This window comes from Oncorhynchus clarkii, chromosome 1, assembly GCF_045791955.1.
Source record: "Oncorhynchus clarkii lewisi isolate Uvic-CL-2024 chromosome 1, UVic_Ocla_1.0, whole genome shotgun sequence".
In the NCBI taxonomy this organism is placed as follows: Eukaryota; Metazoa; Chordata; class Actinopteri; order Salmoniformes; family Salmonidae; genus Oncorhynchus; species Oncorhynchus clarkii.
Genome location: NC_092147.1, coordinates 89,556,827 through 89,582,678, shown reverse-complemented (window position 1 = coordinate 89,582,678; position 25,852 = coordinate 89,556,827). Strand labels below are relative to the sequence as shown.

Genomic DNA, 25,852 nt, shown 5'->3' with positions numbered 1-25,852 from the left:
CTCTCTACTGTATATAGCCTCTCTACTGTATATAGCCTCTCTACTGTATATAACCTCTCTACTGTATATAGCCTCTCTACTGTATATAGCCTCTCTACTGTATATAGCCTCTCTAATGTATATAGCCTCTCTACTGTATATAACCTCTCTACTGCATATAGCCTCTCTACTGTATATAGCCTCTCTACTGTATATAGCCTCTCTACTGTATATAGTCTCTCTACTGTATATAGCCTCTCTACTGTATATAACCTCTACTGTATATAGCCTCTACTGTATATAGCCTCTCTACTGTATATAGCCTCTCTACTGTATATAACCTCTCTACTGTATATAGTCTCTCTACTGTATATAACCTCTACTGTATATAGTCTCTCTATCGTATATAGCCTCTCTACTGTATATAGTCTCTCTACTGTATATAACCTCTACTCTATATAGTCTCTCTACTGTATATAGCCTCTCTACTGTATATAGCCTCTCTACTGTATATAGCCTCTCTACTGTATATAGCCTCTCTACTGTATATAGCCTCTCTACTGTATATAACCTCTCTACTGTATATAGCCTCTCTACTGTATATAGCCTCTCTACTGTATATAGCCTCTCTACTGTATATAGTCTCTCTACTGTATATAGCCTCTCTACTGTATATAGCCTCTCTACTGTATATAGCCTCACTACTGTATATAGCCTCTCTACTGTATATAGCCTCTCTACTGTATATAGCCTCTCTACTGTATATAGCCTCTCTACTGTATGTAGCCTCTCTACTGTATATAACCTCTCTACTGTATACAGCCTCTCTACTGTATATAGCCTCTCTACTGTATATATCCTCTCTACTTTATATATCCTCTCTACTGTATATAGCCTCTCTACTGTATATAGCCTCTCTACTGTATATAGTCTCTCTACTGTATATAGTCTCTCTACTGTATGTAGCCTCTCTACTGTATATAACCTCTACTGTATATAGTCTCTCTACTGTATATAGTCTCTCTACTATATATAGCCTCTCTACTGTATATAGCCTCTCTACTGTATATAGCCTCTCTACTGTATATATCCTCTCTACTGTATATAGCCTCTCTACTGTATATAGTCTCTCTACTGTATATAGCCTCTCTACTGTATATAACCTCTACTGTATATAGCCTCTCTACTGTATATAGTCTCTCTACTGTATATAACCTCTACTGTATATAGCCTCTCTACTGTATATAGTCTCTCTACTGTATATAGTCTCTCTACTGTATGTAGCCTCTCTACTGTATATAGCATCTCTACTGTATATAGTCTCTCTACTGTATATAGTCTCTCTACTGTATGTAGCCTCTCTACTGTATATAGTCTCTCTACTGTATATAGCCTCTCTACTGTATATAGCCTCCCTACTGTATATAGCCTCTCTACTGTATATAGCCTCTCTACTTTATATAGCCTCTCTACTGTATATAGCCTCTCTACTGTATATAGTCTCTTTACTGTATATAACCTCTACTGTATATAGCCTCTCTACTGTATATAGCCTCTCTACTGTATATAGCCCCTCTACTGTATGTAGCCTCTCTACTGTATATAGCCTCTCTACTGTATATAGTCTCTCTACTGTATATAGTCTCTCTACTGTATGTAGCCTCTCTACTGTATGTAGCCTCTCTACTGTATATAGTCTCTCTACTGTATATAGCCTCTCTACTGTATATAGCCTCTCTACTGTATATAGTCTCTCTACTGTATATAGTCTCTCTACTGTATGTAGCCTCTCTACTGTATGTAGCCTCTCTACTGTATATAGCCTCTCTACTGTATATAGTCTCTCTACTGTATATAGTCTCTCTACTGTATGTAGCCTCTCTACTGTATATAGCCTCTCTACTGTATATAGTCTCTCTACTGTATATAGTCTCTCTACTGTATGTAGCCTCTCTACTGTATGTAGCCTCTCTACTGTATATAGTCTCTCTACTCTATATAGCCTCTCTACTGTATATAGCCTCTCTACTGTATATAGCCTCTCTACTGTATATAGCCTCTCTACTGTATATAGTCTCTCTACTGTATATAGTCTCTCTACTGTATGTAGCCTCTCTACTGTATATAGTCTCTCTACTGTATATAGCCTCTCTACTGTATAGAGCCTCTCTACTGTATATAGCCTCTCTACTGTATATAGCCTCTCTACTGTATGTAGCCTCTCTACTGTATATAGTCTCTCTACTCTATATAGCCTCTCTACTGTATATAGCCTCTCTACTGTATATAGCCTCTCTACTGTATATAGCCTCTCTACTGTATATAGTCTCTTTACTGTATATAGTCTCTCTACTGTATGTAGCCTCTCTACTGTATATAGCCTCTCTACTGTATATAGCCTCTCTACTGTATATAGCCTCTCTACTGTATATAGCCTCTCTACTGTATATAGCCTGTCTTTTTACTGTTGTTTTATTTCTTTACCTACCCATTGTTCACCTAATAATTTTTTTGCACTGTTGGCTAGAGCCTGTAAGTCACGTGACTAGTCTCTCTACTGTATATAACCTCTACTGTATATTGCCTCCCTACTGTATATAGTCTCTCTACTGTATATAGTCTCTCTACTGTATATAGCCTCTCTACTGTATATAGTCTCTCTACTGTATATAGTCTCTCTACTGTATGTAGCCTCTCTACTGTATATAGTCTCTCTACTGTATATAGCCTCTCTACTGTATATAGCCTCTCTACTGTATATAGCCTCTCTACTGTATATAGCCTCTCTACTGTATATAGCCTCCCTACTGTATATAGCCTCTCTACTGTATATAGCCTCTCTACTGTATATAGCCTCTCTACTGTATATAGCCTCTCTACTGTATATAGCCTCTCTACTGTATATAGTCTCTTTACTGTATATAACCTCTACTGTATATAGCCTCTCTACTGTATATAGCCTCTCTACTATATATAGCCTCTCTACTGTATGTAGCCTCTCTACTGTATATAGCCTCTCTACTGTATATAGTCTCTCTACTGTATATAGTCTCTCTACTGTATGTAGCCTCTCTACTGTATGTAGCCTCTCTACTGTATATAGTCTCTCTACTGTATATAGCCTCTCTACTGTATATAGCCTCTCTACTGTATATAGCCTCTCTACTGTATATAGTCTCTCTACTGTATATAGTCTCTCTACTGTATGTAGCCTCTCTACTGTATGTAGCCTCTCTACTGTATATAGCCTCTCTACTGTATATAGTCTCTCTACTGTATGTAGCCTCTCTACTGTATATAGCCTCTCTACTGTATATAGTCTCTCTACTGTATATAGTCTCTCTACTGTATGTAGCCTCTCTACTGTATGTAGCCTCTCTACTGTATATAGTCTCTCTACTCTATATAGCCTCTCTACTGTATATAGCCTCTCTACTGTATATAGCCTCTCTACTGTATATAGCCTCTCTACTGTATATAGTCTCTCTACTGTATATAGTCTCTCTACTGTATGTAGCCTCTCTACTGTATATAGCCTCTCTACTGTATATAGCCCCTCTACTGTTTATAGCCTCTCTACTGTATATAGCCTCTCTACTGTATATAGTCTCTCTACTCTATATAGCCTCTCTACTGTATATAGCCTCTCTACTGTATGTAGCCTCTCTACTGTATATAGTCTCTCTACTCTATATAGCCTCTCTACTGTATATAGCCTCTCTACTGTATATAGCCTCTCTACTGTATATAGCCCCTCTACTGTTTATAGCCTCTCTACTGTATATAACCTCTCTACTGTATATAGCCTCTCTACTGTATATAGCCTCTCTACTGTATATAGCCTCTCTACTGTATGTAGCCTCTCTACTGTATATAGCCTCTCTACTGTATATAGCCTCTCTACTGTATATAGCCTCTCTACTGTATATAGCCTGTCTTTTTACTGTTGTTTTATTTCTTTACCTACCCATTGTTCACCTAATAATTTTTTTTACAGGCTAGAGCCTGTAAGCCTGTAAGTCACGTGACTAATAAACTAATAAACTGATTTGAATTGTCCCACTACGGTTGGAGCTCAGCATATTACGTAAATGCTATTTGGTCTTCTGAGGTTGATGTTTGTGTGTTGTTGAGGTGGTGGGACATGGTGGAGAGAAGCAGGCAGGAGTCAGTCTCACCTTTCCAAAAAACTTCATCTGATGTTCGTGAGGAACGCTCTCTCCTTTCGGTGGTGTCCCGACGTCTTATAGAGGGGAGGAGGACATCAGAACAGGGACATCAGAACAGGGACATCAGAACAGGGACATCAGAACAGGGACATCAGAACAGGGACAACAGGATTTAGTGGAATATTAGACATTAGGTGGTGTCCCGACATCTTATAGAGGGGAGGAGGACATCAGAACAGGGACATCAGAACAGGGACATCAGAACAGGGACATCAGAACAGGGACATCAGAACAGGGACATCAGAACAGGGACATCAGAACAGGGACATCAGAACAGGGACAACAGAACAGGGACATCAGAACAGGGACAACAGGATTTAGTGGAATATTAGACATTAGGTGGTGTCCCCAACGTCTTATAGAGGGGAGGAGGACATCAGAACAGGGACATCAGAACAGGGACATCAGAACAGGGACATCAGAACAGGGACATCAGAACAGGGACAACAGAACAGGGACATCAGAACAGGGACATCAGAACAGGGACATCAGAACAGGGACATCAGAACAGGGACAACAGGATTTAGTGGAATATTAGACATTAGGTGGTGTCCCAACGTCTTATAGAGGGGAGGAGGACATCAGAACAGGGACAACGATTTAGTGGAATAATAGACATTAGGTGGTGTCCCCAACGTCTTATAGAGGGGAGGGGGACATCAGAACAGGGACATCAGAACAGAGACAACAGAACAGGGACATCAGAACAGGGACAACAGAACAGGGACATCAGAACAGAGACAACAGGATTTAGTGGAATATTAGACATTAGGTGGTGTCCCAACGTCTTATAGAGGGGAGGAGGACATCAGAACAGGGACATCAGAACAGAGACAACAGAACAGGGACATCAGAACAGGGACAACAGAACAGGGACATCAGAACAGAGACAACAGGATTTAGTGGAATATTAGACATTAGGTGGTGTCCCAACGTCTTATAGAGGGGAGGAGGACATCAGAACAGGGACATCAGAACAGAGACAACAGAACAGGGACATCAGAACAGGGACAACAGAACAGGGACATCAGGATTTAGTGGAATATTAGACATTAGGTGGTGTCCCAACGTCTTATAGAGGGGAGGAGGACATCAGAACAGGGACATCAGAACAGAGACAACAGAACAGGGACATCAGAACAGGGACAACAGAACAGGGACATCAGAACAGAGACAACAGGATTTAGTGGAATATTAGACATTAGGTGGTGTCCCAACGTCTTATAGAGGGGAGGAGGACATCAGAAAAGGGACAACGATTTAGTGGAATAATAGACATTAGGTGGTGTCCCCAACGTCTTATAGAGGGGAGGGGGACATCAGAACAGGGACATCAGAACAGAGACAACAGAACAGGGACATCAGAACAGGGACAACAGAACAGGGACATCAGAACAGAGACAACAGGATTTAGTGGAATATTAGACATTAGGTGGTGTCCCAACGTCTTATAGAGGGGAGGAGGACATCAGAACAGAGACAACAGGATTTAGTGGAATATTAGACATTAGGTGGTGTCCCCAACGTCTTATAGAGGGGAGGGGGACATCAGAACAGAGACAACAGGATTTAGTGGAATAATAGACATTAGGTGGTGTCCCAACGTCTTATAGAGGGGAGGGGGACATCAGAACAGAGACAACAGGATTTAGTGGAATATTAGACATTAGGTGGTGTCCCAACGTCTTATAGAGGGGAGGAGGACATCAGAACAGAGACAACAGGATTTAGTGGAATATTAGACATTAGGTGGTGTCCCCAATGTCTTATAGAGGGGAGGAGGACATCAGAACAGAGTCAACGATTTAGTGGAATATTAGACATTAGGTGGTGTCCCCAACGTCTTATAGAGGGGAGGAGGACATCAGAACAGAGTCAACGATTTAGTGGAATATTAGACATTAGGTGGTGTCCCCAACGTCTTATAGAGGGGAGGAGGACATCAGAACAGGGACAACAGGATTTAGTGGAATATTAGACATTAGGTGGTGTCCCCAACGTCTTATAGAGGGGAGGAGGACATCAGAACAGAGACAACAGGATTTAGTGGAATATTAGACATTAGGTGGTGTCCCAACGTCTTATAGAGGGGAGGAGAACATCAGAACAGAGACAACAGGATTTAGTGGAATATTAGACATTAGGTGGTGTCCCCAACGTCTTATAGAGGGGAGGAGGACATCAGAACAGAGACAACAGGATTTAGTGGAATATTAGACATTAGGTGGTGTCGCCAACGTCTTATAGAGGGGAGGAGGACATCAGAACAGAGACAACAGGATTTAGTGGAATATTAGACATTAGGTGGTGTCCCAACGTCTTATAGAGGGGAGGAGGACATCAGAACAGAGACAACAGGATTTAGTGGAATATTAGACATTAGGTGGTGTCCCCAACGTCTTATAGAGGGGAGGGGGACATCAGAACAGAGACAACAGGATTTAGTGGAATGTTAGACATTAGGTGGTGTCCCAACGTCTTATAGAGGGGAGGAGGACATCAGAACAGAGACAACAGGATTTAGTGGAATATTAGACATTAGGTGGTGTCCCCAACGTCTTATAGAGGGGAGGAGGACATCAGAACAGAGACAACAGGATTTAGTGGAATATTAGACATTAGGTGGTGTCCCCAACGTCTTATAGAGGGGAGGAGGACATCAGAACAGGGACAACAGGATCAACAGGATTTAGTGGAATATTAGACATTAGGTGGTGTCCCCAACGTCTTATAGAGGGGAGGAGGACATCAGAACAGGGACAACAGGATTTAGTGGAATATTAGACATTAGGTGGTGTCCCCAACGTCTTATAGAGGGGAGGAGGACATCAGAACAGAGTCAACGATTTAGTGGAATATGAGACATTAGGTGGTGTCCCCAACGTCTTATAGAGGGGAGGAGGACATCAGAACAGAGTCAACGATTTAGTGGAATATTAGACATTAGGTGGTGTCCCCAACGTCTTATAGAGGGGAGGAGGACATCAGAACAGAGTCAACGATTTAGTGGAATATTAGACATTAGGTGGTGTCCCCAACGTCTTATAGAGGGGAGGAGGACATCAGAACAGGGACAACAGGATTTAGTGGAATATTAGACATTAGGTGGTGTCCCCAACGTCTTATAGAGGGGAGGAGGACATCAGAACAGAGACAACAGGATTTAGTGGAATATTAGACATTAGGTGGTGTCCCAACGTCTTATAGAGGGGAGGAGGACATCAGAACAGAGACAACAGGATTTAGTGGAATATTAGACATTAGGTGGTGTCCCCAACGTCTTATAGAGGGGAGGAGGACATCAGAACAGAGACAACAGGATTTAGTGGAATATTAGACATTAGGTGGTGTCGCCAACGTCTTATAGAGGGGAGGAGGACATCAGAACAGAGACAACAGGATTTAGTGGAATATTAGACATTAGGTGGTGTCCCAACGTCTTATAGAGGGGAGGAGGACATCAGAACAGAGACAACAGGATTTAGTGGAATATTAGACATTAGGTGGTGTCCCCAACGTCTTATAGAGGGGAGGGGGACATCAGAACAGAGACAACAGGATTTAGTGGAATATTAGACATTAGGTGGTGTCCCAACGTCTTATAGAGGGGAGGAGGACATCAGAACAGAGACAACAGGATTTAGTGGAATATTAGACATTAGGTGGTGTCCCCAACGTCTTATAGAGGGGAGGAGGACATCAGAACAGAGACAACAGGATTTAGTGGAATATTAGACATTAGGTGGTGTCCCCAACGTCTTATAGAGGGGAGGAGGACATCAGAACAGGGACAACAGGATCAACAGGATTTAGTGGAATATTAGACATTAGGTGGTGTCCCCAACGTCTTATTGAGGGGAGGAGGACATCAGAACAGGGACAACAGGATTTAGTGGAATATTAGACATTAGGTGGTGTCCCCAACGTCTTATAGAGGGGAGGAGGACATCAGAACAGAGTCAACGATTTAGTGGAATATTAGACATTAGGTGGTGTCCCCAACGTCTTATAGAGGGGAGGAGGACATCAGAACAGAGTCAACGATTTAGTGGAATATTAGACATTAGGTGGTGTCCCCAACGTCTTATAGAGGGGAGGAGGACATCAGAACAGGGACAACAGGATTTAGTGGAATATTAGACATTAGGTGGTGTCCCCAACGTCTTATAGAGGGGAGGAGGACATCAGAACAGAGTCAACGATTTAGTGGAATATTAGACATTAGGTGGTGTCCCCAACGTCTTATAGAGGGGAGGAGGACATCAGAACAGGGACAACAGGATTTAGTGGAATATTAGACATTAGGTGGTGTCCCCAACGTCTTATAGAGGGGAGGAGGACATCAGAACAGGGACAACAGGATTTAGTGGAATATTAGACATTAGGTGGTGTCCCCAACGTCTTTTAGAGGGGAGGAGGACATCAGAACAGAGTCAACGATTTAGTGGAATAATAGACATTAGGTGGTGTCCCCAACGTCTTATAGAGGGGAGGAGGACATCAGAACAGGGACAACAGGATTTAGTGGAATATTAGACATTAGGTGGTGTCCCCAACGTCTTATAGAGGGGAGGAGGACATCAGAACAGGGACAACAGGATTTAGTGGAATATTAGACATTAGGTGGTGTCCCCAACGTCTTATAGAGGGGAGGAGGACATCAGAACAGGGACAACAGGATTTAGTGGAATATTAGACATTAGGTGGTGTCCCCAATGTCTTATAGAGGGGAGGAGGACATCAGAACAGGGACAACAGGATTTAGTGGAATATTAGACATTAGGTGGTGTCCCCAACGTCTTATAGAGGGGAGGAGGACATCAGAACAGGGACAACAGGATTTAGTGGAATATTAGACATTAGGTGGTGTCCCCAACGTCTTTTAGAGGGGAGGAGGACATCAGAACAGAGTCAACGATTTAGTGGAATAATAGACATTAGGTGGTGTCCCCAACGTCTTATAGAGGGGAGGAGGACATCAGAACAGGGACAACAGGATTTAGTGGAATATTAGACATTAGGTGGTGTCCCCAACGTCTTATAGAGGGGAGGAGGACATCAGAACAGGGACAACAGGATTTAGTGGAATATTAGACATTAGGTGGTGTCCCCAACGTCTTATAGAGGGGAGGAGGACATCAGAACAGGGACAACAGGATTTAGTGGAATAATAGACATTAGGTGGTGTCCCCAACGTCTTATAGAGGGGAGGAGGACATCAGAACAGGGACAACAGGATTTAGTGGAATAATAGACATTAGTATTGTTAATGTTTAAATTGAAGTAATAGTCATTTAAGTAGCAGACAGTGGCTTAATCCCCAATGGCACCCTATTCCCTATATAGTGCACTACTCTATACTACAGCCCTATTCCCTATATAGTGCACTACTTTATACTACAGGCCTATTCCCTATATAGTACACTACTTTATACTACAGCTCTATTCCCTATATAGTGCACTACTTTATACTACAGCCCTATATAGTGCACTACTTTATACTACAGCCCTATTCCCTATATAGTGCACTACTCTATACTACAGCCCTATTCCCTATTTAGTGCACTACTCTATACTACAGCCCTATTCCCTATATAGTGCACTACTCTATACTACAGCCCTATTCCCTATATAGTGCACTACTCTATACTACAGCCCTATTCCCTATGTAGTGCACTACTCTATACTACAGCCCTATATAGTGCACTACTCTATACTACAGCTCTATTCCCTATATAGTGCACTACTTTATACTACAGCCCTATTCCCTATATAGTACACGACTTTATACTACAGCCCTATTCCCTATATAGTGCACTACTTTATACTACAGCCCTATATAGTGCACTACTTTATACTACAGCCCTATTCCCTATATAGTGCACTACTCTATACTACAGCCCTATTCCCTATGTAGTGCACTACTCTATACTACAGCCCTATATAGTGCACTACTCTATACTACAGCTCTATTCCCTATATAGTGCACTACTTTATACTACAGCCCTATTCTCTACATAGTACACTACTTTATACTACAGCCCTATTCCCTATATAGTGCACTACTTTATACTACATCCCTATTCCCTATATAGTGCACTACTTTATGCTACAGCCCTATTCCCTATATAGTGCACTACTTTATGCTACAGCCCTATTCCCTATATAGTGCACTACTTTATACTACAGCCCTATTCTCTATATAGTACACTACTTTATAATACAGCCCTATTCCCTATATAGTGCACTACTTTATACTACAGCCCTATTCCCTATATAGTGCACTACTTTATGCTACAGCCCTATTCCCTATATAGTGCACTACTTTATGCTACAGCCCTATTCCCTATATAGTGCACTACTTTATACTACAGCCCTATTCTCTATATAGTACACTACTTTATACTACAGCCCTATTCCCTATATAGTGCACTACTTTATACTACATCCCTATTCCCTATATAGTGCACTACTCTATACTACAGCCCTATTCCCTATATAGTGCACTACTTTATACTACAGCCCTATTCCCTATGTAGTGCACTACTGTTGACCAGAGCTCTATGGCAACAGGGTGTCGTTGGGGACGTAACCAATGTGAAGTGTTATCCTCACCAGACTCCAGCATGTGTTCGTGGGCCTCGTCTACGTAAGTGATGAGCTGCTGCAGGAAGGTGTAGGCAAAACGCTTCTCCATGGAGGGAGTATCCAACTCCTGCTCTTTCATGGCCCTGTAGAGATAAACCAGTCAGTCAGCCAGTCAGTCAGCCAGCTGACTAAAAACAAAACGCTTCTCCATGGAGGGAGTATCCAACTCCTGCTCTTTCATGGCCCTGTAGAGATAAACCAGTCAGTCAGCCAGTCAGTCAGCCAGCTGACTAAAAACAAAACGCTTCTCCATGGAGGGAGTATCCAACTCCTGCTCTTTCATGGCCCTGTAGAGATAAACCAGTCAGTCAGCCAGTCAGTCAGCCAGCTGACTAAAAACAAAACGCTTCTCCATGGAGGGAGTATCCAACTCCTGCTCTTTCATGGCCCTGTAGAGATAAACCAGTCAGTCAGCCACCAGCCCGCCAGTCAGACAATCAGTCAGCCAGTCAGTCAGTCAGTCAACCAGTCAGCTTACATACTGATAGACAGACAGACAGTTGGTCAGTCAGTTAGATAATCAGTTAACAACCAGTCAGTCAATCAACCAGTCAGACAGTATAGCCATCCTCACCTGGACACAGTATAACCATCCTCACCTGGACACAGTCTAACCAGCCTCACCTGGACACAGTATAACCATCCTCACCTGGACACAGTATAACCATCCTCACCTGGACACAGTATAACCATCCTCACCTGGGCACAGTGTAACCATCCTCACCTGGACACAGTATAACCATCCTCACCTGGACACAGTGTAACCATCCTCACCTGGACACAGTATAACCATCCTCACCTGGACACAGTGTAACCATCCTCACCTGGACACAGTATAACCATTCTCACCTGGACACAGAGTGGTCTTCCTCACCTGGACACAGTGTAACCATCCTCACCTGGACACAGTATAACCATCCTCACCTGGACACAGTATAACCATCCTCACCTGGACACAGTATAACCATCCTCACCTGGACACAGAGTGGCCTTTCTCACCTGGACACAGTATAACCATCCTCACCTGGACACAGAGTGGCCTTCCTCACATAGACACAGTCTAACCATCCTCACCTGGACACAGTCTAACCATCCTCACCTGGACACAGTATAACCATCCTCACCTGGACACAGTATAACCATCCTCACCTGGACACAGTATAACCATCCTCACCTGGACACAGTATAACCATCCTCACCTGGACACAGTGTAGCCATCCTCACCTGGACACAGTATAACCATCCTCACCTGGACACAGTATAACCATCCTCACCTGGACACAGAGTGGCCTTCCTCACCTAGACACAGTCTAACCATCCTCACCTGGACACAGTCTAACCATCCTCACCTGGACACAGTGTAGCCATCCTCACCTGGACACAGTATAACCATCCTCACCTGGACACAGTATAACCATCCTCACCTGGACACAGTATAACAATCCTCACCTGGACACAGTATAACCATCCTCACCTGGACACAGAATAACCATCCTCACCTGGACACAGTATAACCATCCTCACCTGGACACAGTATAACCATCCTCACCTGGACACAGTATAACCATCCTCACCTGGACACAGTCTAACCAGCCTCACCTGGACACAGTGTAACCATCCTCACCTGGACACAGTATAACCATCCTCACCTGGACACAGTATAACCATCCTCACCTGGACACAGTGTAACCATCCTCACCTGGACACAGTGTAACCATCCTCACCTGGACACAGTATAACCATCCTCACCTGGACACAGTATAACCATCCTCACCTGGACACAGTATAACCATCCTCACCTGGACACAGTCTAACCAGCCTCACCTGGACACAGTGTAACCATCCTCACCTGGACACAGTATAACCATCCTCACCTGGACACAGTATAACCATCCTCACCTGGACACAGTATAACCATCCTCACCTGGACACAGTATAACCATCCTCACCTGGACACAGTATAACCATCCTCACCTGGACACAGTCTAACCAGCCTCACCTGGACACAGTGTAACCATCCTCACCTGGACACAGTATAACCATCCTCACCTGGACACAGTATAACCATCCTCACCTGGACACAGTGTAACCATCCTCACCTGGACACAGTATAACCATCCTCACCTGGACACAGTGTAACCATCCTCACCTGGACACAGTATAACCATCCTCACCTGGACACAGTATAACCATCCTCACCTGACACAGTATAACCATCCTCACCTGGACACAGTATAACCATCCTCACCTGGACACAGTATAACCATCCTCACCTGGACACAGTATAACCATCCTCACCTGGACACAGTATAACCATCCTCACCTGGACAAATTATAACCATCCTCACCTGGACACAGTATAACCATCCTCACCTGGACACAGTGTAGCCATCCTCACCTGGACACAGTGTAGCCATCCTCACCTGGACACAGTATAACCATCCTCACCTGGACACAGTATAACCATCCTCACCTGGACACAGTGTAACCATCCTCACCTGGACACAGTGTAACCATCCTCACCTGGACACAGTATAACCATCCTCACCTGGACACAGTGTAACCATCCTCACCTGGACACAGTCTAACCATCCTCACCTGGACACAGTGTAGCCATCCTCACCTGGACACAGTATAACCATCCTCACCTGGACACAGTATAACCATCCTCACCTGGACACAGTATAACCATCCTCACCTGGACACAGTATAACCATCCTCACCTGGACACAGTATAACCATCCTCACCTGGACACAGCGTAACCATCCTCACCTGGACACAGTGTAACCATCCTCACCTGGACACAGTATAACCATCCTCACCTGGACACAGTATAACCATCCTCACCTGGACACAGCGTAACCATCCTCACCTGGACACAGTGTAACCATCCTCACCTGGACACAGTGTAACCATTCTCACCTGGACACAGTGTAACCATCCTCACCTGGACACAGTGTAACCATCCTCACCTGGACACAGTATAACCATCCTCACCTGGACACAGTGTAACCATCCTCACCTGGACACAGTGTAACCATCCTCACCTGGACACAGTATAACCATCCTCACCTGGACACAGTATAACCATCCTCACCTGGACACAGTCTAACCATCCTCACCTGGACACAGTGTAACCATCCTCACCTGGACACAGTATATAACCATCCTCACCTGGACACAGTGTAACCATCCTCACCTGGACACAGTATAACCATCCTCACCTGGACACAGTATAACCATCCTCACCTGGACACAGTGTAGCCATCCTCACCTGGACACAGTATAACCATCCTCACCTGGACAAAGTATAACCATCCTCACCTGGACACAGTATATAACCATCCTCACCTGGACACAGTGTAACCATCCTCACCTGGACACAGTATAACCATCCTCACCTGGACACAGTATAACCATCCTCACCTGGACACAGTGTAGCCATCCTCACCTGGACACAGTATAACCATCCTCACCTGGACAAAGTATAACCATCCTCACCTGGACACAGTATAACCATCCTCACCTGGACACAGTGTAACCATCCTCACCTGGACACAGTCTAACCATCCTCACCTGGACACAGTCTAACCAGCCTCACCTGGACACAGTCTAACCAGCCTCACCTGGACACAGTGTAACCATCCTCACCTGGACACAGTATAACCATCCTCACCTGGACACAGTATAACCATCCTCACCTGGACACAGTGTAACCATCCTCACCTGGACACAGTATAACCATCCTCACCTGGACACAGTGTAACCATCCTCACCTGGACACAGTATAACCATCCTCACCTGGACACAGTATAACCATCCTCACCTGGACACAGTATAACCATCCTCACCTGGACACAGTATAACCATCCTCACCTGGACACAGTATAACCATCCTCACCTGGACACAGTATAACCATCCTCACCTGGACAAATTATAACCATCCTCACCTGGACACAGTATAACCATCCTCACCTGGACACAGTGTAGCCATCCTCACCTGGACACAGTGTAGCCATCCTCACCTGGACACAGTATAACCATCCTCACCTGGACACAGTATAACCATCCTCACCTGGACACAGTGTAACCATCCTCACCTGGACACAGTGTAACCATCCTCACCTGGACACAGTATAACCATCCTCACCTGGACACAGTGTAACCATCCTCACCTGGACACAGTCTAACCATCCTCACCTGGACACAGTGTAGCCATCCTCACCTGGACACAGTATAACCATCCTCACCTGGACACAGTATAACCATCCTCACCTGGACACAGTATAACCATCCTCACCTGGACACAGTATAACCATCCTCACCTGGACACAGTATAACCATCCTCACCTGGACACAGCGTAACCATCCTCACCTGGACACAGTGTAACCATCCTCACCTGGACACAGTATAACCATCCTCACCTGGACACAGTATAACCATCCTCACCTGGACACAGCGTAACCATCCTCACCTGGACACAGTGTAACCATCCTCACCTGGACACAGTGTAACCATTCTCACCTGGACACAGTGTAACCATCCTCACCTGGACACAGTGTAACCATCCTCACCTGGACACAGTATAACCATCCTCACCTGGACACAGTGTAACCATCCTCACCTGGACACAGTGTAACCATCCTCACCTGGACACAGTATAACCATCCTCACCTGGACACAGTATAACCATCCTCACCTGGACACAGTCTAACCATCCTCACCTGGACACAGTGTAACCATCCTCACCTGGACACAGTATATAACCATCCTCACCTGGACACAGTGTAACCATCCTCACCTGGACACAGTATAACCATCCTCACCTGGACACAGTATAACCATCCTCACCTGGACACAGTGTAGCCATCCTCACCTGGACACAGTATAACCATCCTCACCTGGACAAAGTATAACCATCCTCACCTGGACACAGTATATAACCATCCTCACCTGGACACAGTGTAACCATCCTCACCTGGACACAGTATAACCATCCTCACCTGGACACAGTATAACCATCCTCACCTGGACACAGTGTAGCCATCCTCACCTGGACACAGTATAACCATCCTCACCTGGACAAAGTATAACCATCCTCACCTGGACACAGTATAACCATCCTCACCTGGACACAGTGTAACCATCCTCACCTGGACACAGTCTAACCATCCTCACCTGGACACAGTCTAACCAGCCTCACCTGGACACAGTATAACCATCCTCACCTGGACACAGTATAACCATCCTCACCTGGACACAGTCTAACCATCCTCACCTGGACACAGTGTAACCATCCTCACCTGGACACAGTATAACCATCCTCACCTGGACACAGTATAACCATCCTCACCTGGACACAGTATAACCATCCTCACCTGGACACAGTATAACCATCCTCACCTGGACACAGTGTAGCCATCCTCACCTGGACACAGTGTAACCATCCTCACCTGGACACAGTGTAGCCATTTATCTGAAAGAACTTGAGAATGTCTTGGGCTTTTCCTCTGTCTTTGTATTTCTCTCTGGCGGTGAGCGTGTCATAGGGCACCAGTAAGGGATGGTTCCCTCCTCCTGGAACAAGATCAGAGGAAACACTGAGACAGAGAAAGACATTTTGGATGTTTGAAAATAGTGGGGACAATGACCGCTGCGGCGTCTGTGAATGAGAGGACTTCACACAGTGTCACAGTGACACCTGCTGGTTGTTAACTGAACTGCAATCGAACCAGCAGGTGTCACAGTGACACCTGCTGGTTGTTACCTGAACTAGGAAATCAGGTGCAAAGTAAAACTACAAGTGTAGTACTATAGCACGTCCTAGAAGCAGGAGTGACTGTTTGGAGAGTCCTCGTCCTTGTGTGAGCAGTATAGTATAGATGTGGGCCCAGCCAACACAGTATAGCTGTGGGCCCAGCCAACACAGTATAGCTGTGAGCCCAGCCAACACAGTATAGCTGTGAGCCCAGCCAACACAGTATAGCTGTGGGCCCAGCCAACACAGTATAGCTGTGAGCCCAGCCAACACAGTATAGCTGTGAGCCCAGCCAACACAGTAAAGCTGTGGGCCCAGCCAACAGTATAGCTGTGGGCCCAGCCAACACAGTATAGCTGTGGGCCCAGCCAACACAGTATAGCTGTGGGCCCAGCCAACACAGTATAGCTGTGAGCCCAGCCAACACAGTATGGCTGTGAGCCCAGCCATCACAGTATAGCTGTGGGCTCAGCCAACACAGTATAGCTGTAGGCCCAGCCAACACAGTATAGCTGTGGGCCCAGCCAACACAGTATAGCTGTGGGCCCAGCCAACACAGTATAGCTGTGGGCCCAGCCAACACAGTATAGCTGTGAGCCCAGCCAACACAGTATAGCGTGAGCCCAGCCAACACAGTATGTCTGTGAGCCCAGCCAACACAGTATAGCTGTGAGCCCAGCCAACACAGTATGGCTGTGAGCCGATCCACCACAGTATGGCTGTGGCCCTGTGGGCCCAGCGAACACAGTGGGCACAGCCAACACAGTATAGCTGTGAGCCCAGCCAACACAGGATAGCTGTGGACCTAGCCAACACAGGATAGCTGTGGGCCCAGCCAACACAGTATAGCTGTGAACCCAGTCAACACAGTAGAGCTGTGGGCCCAGCCAACACAGTATAGCTGTGGGCCCAGCCAACACAGTATGGCTGTGAGCCCAGCCAACACAGTATAACTGTGAGCCCAGCCAACATGGTATGGCTGTGGGCCCGGCCAACACAGTATAGCTGTGATCCCAGTCAACACAGTATAGCTGTGGACCCAGCCAACACAGTAGAGCTGTGGGCCCAGCCAACACAGTATAGCTGTGGGCCCAGCCAACACAGTCATTAACCCAACAGATATCTAAGGTCTCTAGTTCTGTCTCTAACAGCTATCTAATGTCTATAGTTCTGTCTCTAACAGCTACCTAATGTCCTCTAGTTCTGTCTCTAACAGCTATCTAAGGTCTCTAGTTCTGTCTCTAACAGCTATCTAATGTCTCTAGTTCTGTCTCTAACAGCTACCTAATGTCCTCTAGTTCTGTCTCTAACAGCTATCTAAGGTCTCTAGTTCTGTCTCTAACAGCTATCTAATGTCTCTAGTTCTGTCTCTAACAGCTACCTAATGTCCTCTAGTTCTGTCTCTAACAGCTATCTAAGATCTCTAGTTCTGTCTCTAACATATATCTAAGGTCTCTAGTTCTGTCTCTAACAGCTATCTAAGATCTCTAGTTCTGTCTCTAACATATATCTAAGGTCTCTAGTTCTGTCTCTAACAGCTAAGATCTCTAGTTCTGTCTCTAACAGATATCTAATGTCTCTAGTTCTGTTTCTAACAGCTACCTAATGTCTCTAGTTCTGTCTCTAACAGATATCTAATGTCTCTAGTTCTGTCTCTAACAGATATCTAATGTCTCTAGTTCTGTCTCTAACAGATATCTAAGGTCTCTAGTTCTGTCTCTAACAGCTACCTAATGTCTCTAGTTCTGTCTCTAACAGATATCTAATGTCTCTAGTTCTGTCTCTAACAGATATCTAAGGTCTCTAGTTCTGTCTCTAACAGCTACCTAATGTCTCTAGTTCTGTCTCTAACAGATATCTAATGTCTCTAGTTCTGTCTCTAACAGATATCTAATGTCTCTAGTTCTGTCTCTAACATATATCTAAGGTCTCTAGTTCTGTCTCTTACAGATATCTAAGGTCTCTAGTTCTGTCTCTAACAGATATCTAAGGTCTCTAGTTGAATGTCTAGCAGATATCTAAGGTCTCTAGTTCTGTCTCTAGTTGGATGATTAGCAGCTATCTAAGGTCTCTAGTTGAATGTCTAGAAGATATCTAAGGTCTCTAGTTCTGTCTCTAGTTGGATGATTAGCAGCTATCTAAGGTCTCTAGTTGGATGTCTAGCAGCTATCTAAGGTCTCTAGTTCTGTCTCTAGTTGGATGATTAGCAGCTATCTAAGGTCTCTAGTTGGATGTCTAGCAGCAGAGTGAGCTACAGTTGGACGTCTAGCAGCAGGGTGAGCTACAGTTGGATGTCTAGCAGCAGGGTGAGCTACAGTTGGATGTCTAGCAGCAGGGTGAGCTACAGTTGGATGTCTAGCAGCAGAGTGAGCTACAGTTGGACGTCTAGCAGCAGGGTGAGCTACAGTTGGATGTCTAGCAGCAGGGTGAGCTACAGTTGGACGTCTAGCAGCAGGGTGAGCTACAGTTGGATGTCTAGCAGCAGGGTGAGCTACAGTTGGATGTCTAGCAGCAGAGTGAGCTACAGTTGGATGTCTAGCAGCAGGGTGAGCTACAGTTGGATGTCTAGCAGCAGGGTGAGCTACAGTTGGATGTCTAGCAGCAGAGTGAGCTACAGTTGGACGTCTAGCAGCAGTGTGAGCTACAGTTGGATGTCTAGCAGCAGTGTGAGCTACAGTTGGATGTCTAGCAGCAGTGTGAGCTACAGTTGGATGTCTAGCAGCTATCTAAGGTCTCTAGTTCTGTCTCTAGTTGGATGATTAGCAGCTATCTAAGGTCTCTAGTTGGATGTCTAGCAGCTATCTAAGGTCTCTAGTTCTGTCTCTAGTTGGATGATTAGCAGCTATCTAAGGTCTCTAGTTGGATGTCTAGCAGATATCTAAGGTCTCTAGTTGGATGTTTAGCAGATATCTAAGGTCTCTAGTTGGGTGTTTAGCAGATATCTAAGGTCTCTAGTTGGATGTTTAGCAGATATCTAAGGTCTCTAGTTGGATGTTTAGCAGATATCTAAGGTCTCTAGTTGGATGTTTAGCAGATATCTAAGGTCTCTAGTTGGACGTCTAGCAGCAGGGTGAGCTACAGTTGGATGTCTAGCAGCAGAGTGAGCTACAGTTGGATGTCATGTTACCTTCATCAGTAAAGAGTACTGTTCTTCCTATTAAACACAGGAGACAGAGTGAGAGAGGTACAGAGGGGCACAGCAACAGATCAAGAACAGGAAACCAGTTAACAAATCAAGACCGGAACAGCTGGTTACTTGGTGTTGGAAGCTAACAGACCAGAGGTAAGTCTGTCCTAAAGGACCATCTGTCCGACTGTACGCACCTTTGGCTTCTAGTTCAAGTTTCTTCTTCTTCGCCCAAATATTATGATAGTTCTCTGCAAGCAGTTCTGCCATAGACTGAAAAGAATGGACATAAGAAACACTCAAGTTAATAACTAGACTGGGGCTTACTTTGTCATAACCATTATACACACATCTTGTGTTGCAAGTAACACAGAACTTGTAGCATGTCACTCAGAGCACGTGTAGCATGTCACTCAGAGCACGTGTAGCATGTCACTCAGAGTATGTGTAGCCTGTCACTCAGAGTATGTGTAGCGTGTCACTCAGAGCACGTGTAGTGTGTCACTCAGAGCACGTGTAGCGTGTCACTCAGAGCACGTGTAATGTGTCACTCAGAGCACGTGTAGCGTGTCACTCAGAGCACGTGTAGCGTGTCACTCAGAGCACGTGTAGCGTGTCACTCAGAGCACGTGTAGCATGTGACTCAGACTGTGTTTATCATGTCAGTCAGATTATGTTTAGCATGTCACTCAGAGTACGTGTAGCGTGTCACTCAGAGTATGTGTAGCATGTGACTCAGACTGTGTTTATCATGTCAGTCAGATTATGTTTAGCATGTCACTCAGAGTACATGTAGCGTGTCACTCAGAGTATGTGTAGCGTGTCACATATCACTCAGAGTATGTGTAGCGTGTCACTCAGAGTATGTGTAGCGTGTCACATGTCACTCAGAGTATGTGTAGCGTGTCACTCAGAGTATGTGTAGCGTGTCACTCAGAGTATGTGTTTAGCATGTCACTCAAAGTATGTGCAGCGTCACTCAGACTGTGTTTAGCAATTCACTCAGAGTATGTGCAGCGTGTCACTCAGACTGTGTTTAGCATGTCACATGTCAGTCAGCGTACGTGTAGCGTGTCACTCAGAGTACGTGTAGCGTGTCACTCAGAGTATGCGTAGCATGTCACTCAGAGTACGTGTAGCGTGTCACTCAGAGTACGTGTAGCGTGTCACTCAGAGTACGTGTAGCGTGTCACTCAGAGTACGTGTAGCGTGTCACTCAGAGTACGTGTAGCGTGTCACTCAGAGTACGTGTAGCGTGTCACTCAGAGTATGTGTAGCGTGTCACTCAGAGTATGTGTAGCGTGTCACTCAGAGTATGTGTAGCGTGTCACTCAGAGTATGTGTAGCATGTCACTCACGTGCAGGTCCCGGGACAGTGTCACATTGCTCATGTCGATGGGTCTGGGGCTGAAACCTGGAGCTCCTTCGACAGAGTGTTGCTGGGAAGAACACAGAGGGAGAGACAGGACTGTTAGCTACTTGACATGTCCTGTAGTCTCAGGACTCTTCTAAGGACTGTTATCTACTTGCCATGTCCTGTAGTCTCAGGACTCTTCTAAGGACTGTTAGATACTTGACATGTCCTGTAGTCTCAGGACTCTTCTAAGGACTGTTAGATACTTGACATGTCCTGTAGTCTCAGATCCTGTTAGATACTTGACATGTCCTGTGTCTCAGGACTCTTCTCAGGACTGTTAGCTACTTGACATGTCCTGTAGTCTCAGGACTCTTCTCAGGACTGTTAGCTATTTGACATGTCCTGTACTTTGCTCTGACAGGTGAAGGACATACTGTATATTCCGCTATGCTGAAACAGTCAGTATCTACTATTGGGAATGTCCCTATTGAGCTGTGGAGTGTATGAATCAGAGAGGAGATTGGACGACCACGTAAAGGAGCAGTATAACACAGTGCATTAGAATGGATGGAGCAGCTGGAAGTGTGTCACATCACAGTCAGTACTGTACGTTGTTACTGTAAGGCTGTGACTGTCTCCTACCTGGCTGATCTGAGAGATCCTACGTGCTCTGTTGTGTAGGCTGGCTGGGTCTCCCTCCCTGGTCCTCTCTATGCTCCAGCACCACATCACCATCGTCTTCAGAGACTCCTTGATAGGCCAACGGTACAACTCTTTATCCTAGAGGGACACAGAGAAGAGACTCAGAGAGAGACTGGACGGTAGACAGATATATCTCACAGGGAAGAGACTCAGAGAGAGACTGGACGGTAGACAGATATATCTCACAGGGAAGAGACTCAGAGAGAGACTGGATGGTAGACAGATATATCTCACAGAGAAGAGACTCAGAGAGAGACTGGACGACAGTTATATCTCACAGGGAAGAGACTCAGAGAGAGACTGGACGGTAGACAGATATATCTCACAGAGAAGAGACTCACAGAGAGACTGGACGGTAGACAGATATATCTCACAGAGAAGAGACTCAGAGAGAGACTGGACGGTAGACAGATATATCTCACAGAGAAGAGACTCACAGAGAGACTGGACGGTAGACAGTTATATCTCACAGGGAAGAGACTCAGAGAGAGACTGGACGGTAGACAGATATATCTCACAGGGAAGAGACTCAGAGAGAGACTGGAGGTTTGAAACAAAAACCTCTTTATCCTACAGTACAGAAGAGGAGACACATAGAGAAACTGTGTGTCTGACCTGGTTGTTGATAAACTGTGTCTGATCTGGTTGTTGATAAACTGTGTCTGACCTGATTGTTGATTAACTGTGTCTGACCTGGTTGTTGATGAACTGTGTCTGACCTGGTTGTTGATGAACTGAGTCTGACCTGGTTGTTGATGAACTGAGTCTGACCTGGTTGTTGATGAACTGTGTCTGACCTGGTTGTTGATGAACTGAGTCTGACCTGGTTGTTGTTGAACTGAGTCTGATCTGACCTGGTTGTTGATGAACTGAGTTTGACCTGGTTGTTGATGAACTGAGTTTGACCTGGTTGTTGATGAACTGAGTCTGACCTGGTTGTTAATGAACTGAGCCTGACCTGGTTGTTGATGAACTGAGTTTGACCTGGTTGTTGATGAACTGAGTTTGACCTGGTTGTTGATGAACTGAGTCTGACCTGGTTGTTGATGAACTGAGTCTGACCTGGTTGTTGATGAACTGAGTCTGACCTGGTTGTGGATGAACTGAGTCTGACCTGGTTGTTGATGAACTGAGTCTGACCTGGTTGTTGATGAACTGAGTCTGACCTGGTTGTTGATGAACTGTGTCTGACCTGGTTGTTAATGAACTGAGTCTGACCTGACCTGGTTGTTGTTGAACTGAGTCTGACCTGGTTGTTGATGAACTGAGTCTGACCTGGTTGTTAATGAACTGAGTCTGACCTGACCTGGTTGTTGTTGAACTGTGTCTGACCTGGTTGTTGTTGAACTGTGTCTGACCTGGTTGTTGATGGACTGTGTCTGACCTGGTTGTTGTTGAACTGTGTCTGACCTGGTTGTTGATGGACTGTGTCTGACCTGGTTGTTGTTGAACTGAGTCTGAACTGGTTGTTGATAAACTGTGTCAAACCTGGTTGTTGATGAACTGTGTCTGACCTGGTTGTTGATGAACTGTGTCTGACCTGACCTGGTTGTTGTTGAACTGAGTCTGACCTGGTTGTTGATAAACTGTGTCTGACCTGGTTGTTGATGAACTGAGTCTGACCTGGTTGTTAATGAACTGAGTCTGACCTGGTTGTTGATTAACTTAATCTGACCTGGTTGTTGATGAACTGAGTCTGACCTGGTTGTTGATGAACTGAGTCTGACCTGGTTGTTGATAAACTGAGTCTGACCTGATTGTTGATGAACTGTGTCTGACCTGGTTGTTGATGAACTGAGTCTGACCTGGTTGTTGATGAACTGTGTCTGACCTGGTTGTTGATGAACTGAGTCTGACCTGGTTGTTGATGAACTGAGTCTGACCTGGTTGTTGATGAACTGAGTCTGACCTGGTTGTTGATGAACTGTGTCTGACCTGGTTGTTGATGAACTGCGTCTGACCTGACCTGGTTGTTGATGAATTGAGTCTGACCTGGTTGTTGATGAACTGTGTCTGACCTGACCTGGTTGTTGATAAACTTTGTCTGACCTGGTTGTTGTTGAACTGAGTCTGAACCGGTTGTTGTTAAACTGTGTCTGACCTGGTTGTTGTTGAACTGAGTCTGATCTGACCTGGTTGTTGATGAACTGAGTTTGACCTGGTTGTTGATGAACTGAGTTTGACCTGGTTGTTGATGAACTGAGTCTGACCTGGTTGTTGATGAACTGAGTCTGACCTGGTTGTTGATGAACTGAGTCTGACCTGGTTGTTGATGAACTGTGTCTGACCTGACCTGGTTGTTGATGAACTGAGTCTGACCTGGTTGTTGATGAACTGAGTCTGACCTGGTTGTTGATATACTGAGTCTGACCTGGTTGCTGACTAACAAATGATAGAACACAGCCTCGTGTTCCAGTACGATCTTACCTTCTCTGACAACCCTTTATAGGGCTTGAGGAGAGGGTGGACTTTAGAGGCCTCACACACCTTGTCCCCGTGAACCCAGCCGTTGGAAAACTGAGACAGACGAGAGAGAGATAGATTAATGAATTAATCAATGACTGAATATATGAATCAATGACTGAATATATGAATCAATGACTGAATATATGAATCAATGACTGAATCAATTAATCAATGGCTTAAGCAATGAATCAATGACAGAATCAATGAATCAATGACTCAATGACTGACTCAATGAATCAATGACAGAATCAATGAATCAATGATTGAATCAATGAATAAATGGATGAATCAATGAATCAATGACTGAATCAATGAATGAATCAAAGATTGAATCAATGAATCAATGACTGAATCAATGAATCAATGGCTTAATCAATGAATCAATAACTGAATCAATGAATCATTGACTGAATTAATGAATCATTGACTGAATTAATGAATCATTGACTGAATCAATGAATCAATGACTGAATCAATTCATCAATTCCTCAATCAATCAAGCGCTTCGAGACAACCCCCTCACCTTGTCCATGGACCACTTGTCATGTGAATGCTCAGCATATTTACTGACAAAGTGATCCAGCTTCTCCGGGACGTTCACACTGGGCCACAGCAGGGACACAAAAGAAGTACAACGACCGTCACTGTCACGTCAGAAAGAAGAGAATACCTTGATGTATTCAGACTGAATCAACTGAATCAACGGTGTCTTACTTGGTGGTGTCTGCTGGCTGTGGGTTGAAGTTTCCCTCTGCGTCCATAGAGGACTGTTTCTCCATCACGGCCACATAGTTACTCTCCATGTAGTCAGGTGGTAGTGCCCCGGCCACGGCACTCAGACACGGGAGAGCCAGCTTAAACAGCTCCTGATCATACCTCTGGAGAGAGAGAGGAGACCGCTGCATATGAAGATAGAGAGTGTGTGTGTGTGTGTGTGTGTGTGTATATGTAGTCAGGAACCACAGCACTCAGGCACGGGAGAGCCAGCTTAAACAGCTTCTGGACCCCTGGTCGGGGCAGGACAGAGACAGTTTAAACTGGACCCCTGGTCGGGGCAGGACAGAGACAGTTTAAACAGCTTCTGGACCCCTGGTCGGGGCAGGACAGAGACAGTTTAAACTGGACCCCTGGTCGGGGCAGGACAGAGACAGTTTAAACTGGACCCCTGGTCGGGGCAGGACAGAGACAGTTTAAACAGCTTCTGGACCCCTGGTCGGGGCAGGACAGAGACAGTTTAAACTGGACCCCTGGTCGGGGCAGGACAGAGACAGTTTAAACTGGACCCCTGGTCGGGGCAGGACAGAGACAGTTTAAACTGGACCCCTGGTCGGGGCAGGACAGAGACAGTTTAAACTGGACCCCTGGTCGGGGCAGGACAGAGACAGTTTAAACAGGACCCCTGGTCGGGGCAGGACAGAGACAGTTTAAACAGGACCCCTGGTCGGGGCAGGACAGAGACAGTTTAAACAGCTTCTGGACCCCTGGTCGGGGCAGGACAGAGACAGTTTAAACTGGACCCCTGGTCGGGGCAGGACAGAGACAGTTTAAACAGCTCCTGGACCCCTGGTCGGGGCAGGACAGAG

General features: G+C 45.3%; 1 protein-coding gene across 1 annotated transcript in view; it reads right to left on the bottom strand.

Moving 5' to 3' along the window:
- Positions 1 to 25,852, bottom strand: part of LOC139411176 (ryanodine receptor 2-like) — a 338,127-nt gene that overhangs the window by 137,048 nt on the left and 175,227 nt on the right. The window contains exons 51-59 of the mRNA XM_071157129.1: positions 24,984 to 25,147; positions 24,793 to 24,871; positions 24,231 to 24,320; positions 21,744 to 21,881; positions 21,103 to 21,183; positions 19,942 to 20,017; positions 16,313 to 16,436; positions 10,824 to 10,939; positions 4,158 to 4,222 (exon numbers count right to left, since the gene is read on the bottom strand). Coding sequence (XP_071013230.1) covers positions 4,158 to 4,222; positions 10,824 to 10,939; positions 16,313 to 16,436; positions 19,942 to 20,017; positions 21,103 to 21,183; positions 21,744 to 21,881; positions 24,231 to 24,320; positions 24,793 to 24,871; positions 24,984 to 25,147 — 933 coding nt within the window. The remainder of the gene's footprint in view (positions 1 to 4,157; positions 4,223 to 10,823; positions 10,940 to 16,312; positions 16,437 to 19,941; positions 20,018 to 21,102; positions 21,184 to 21,743; positions 21,882 to 24,230; positions 24,321 to 24,792; positions 24,872 to 24,983; positions 25,148 to 25,852) is intronic.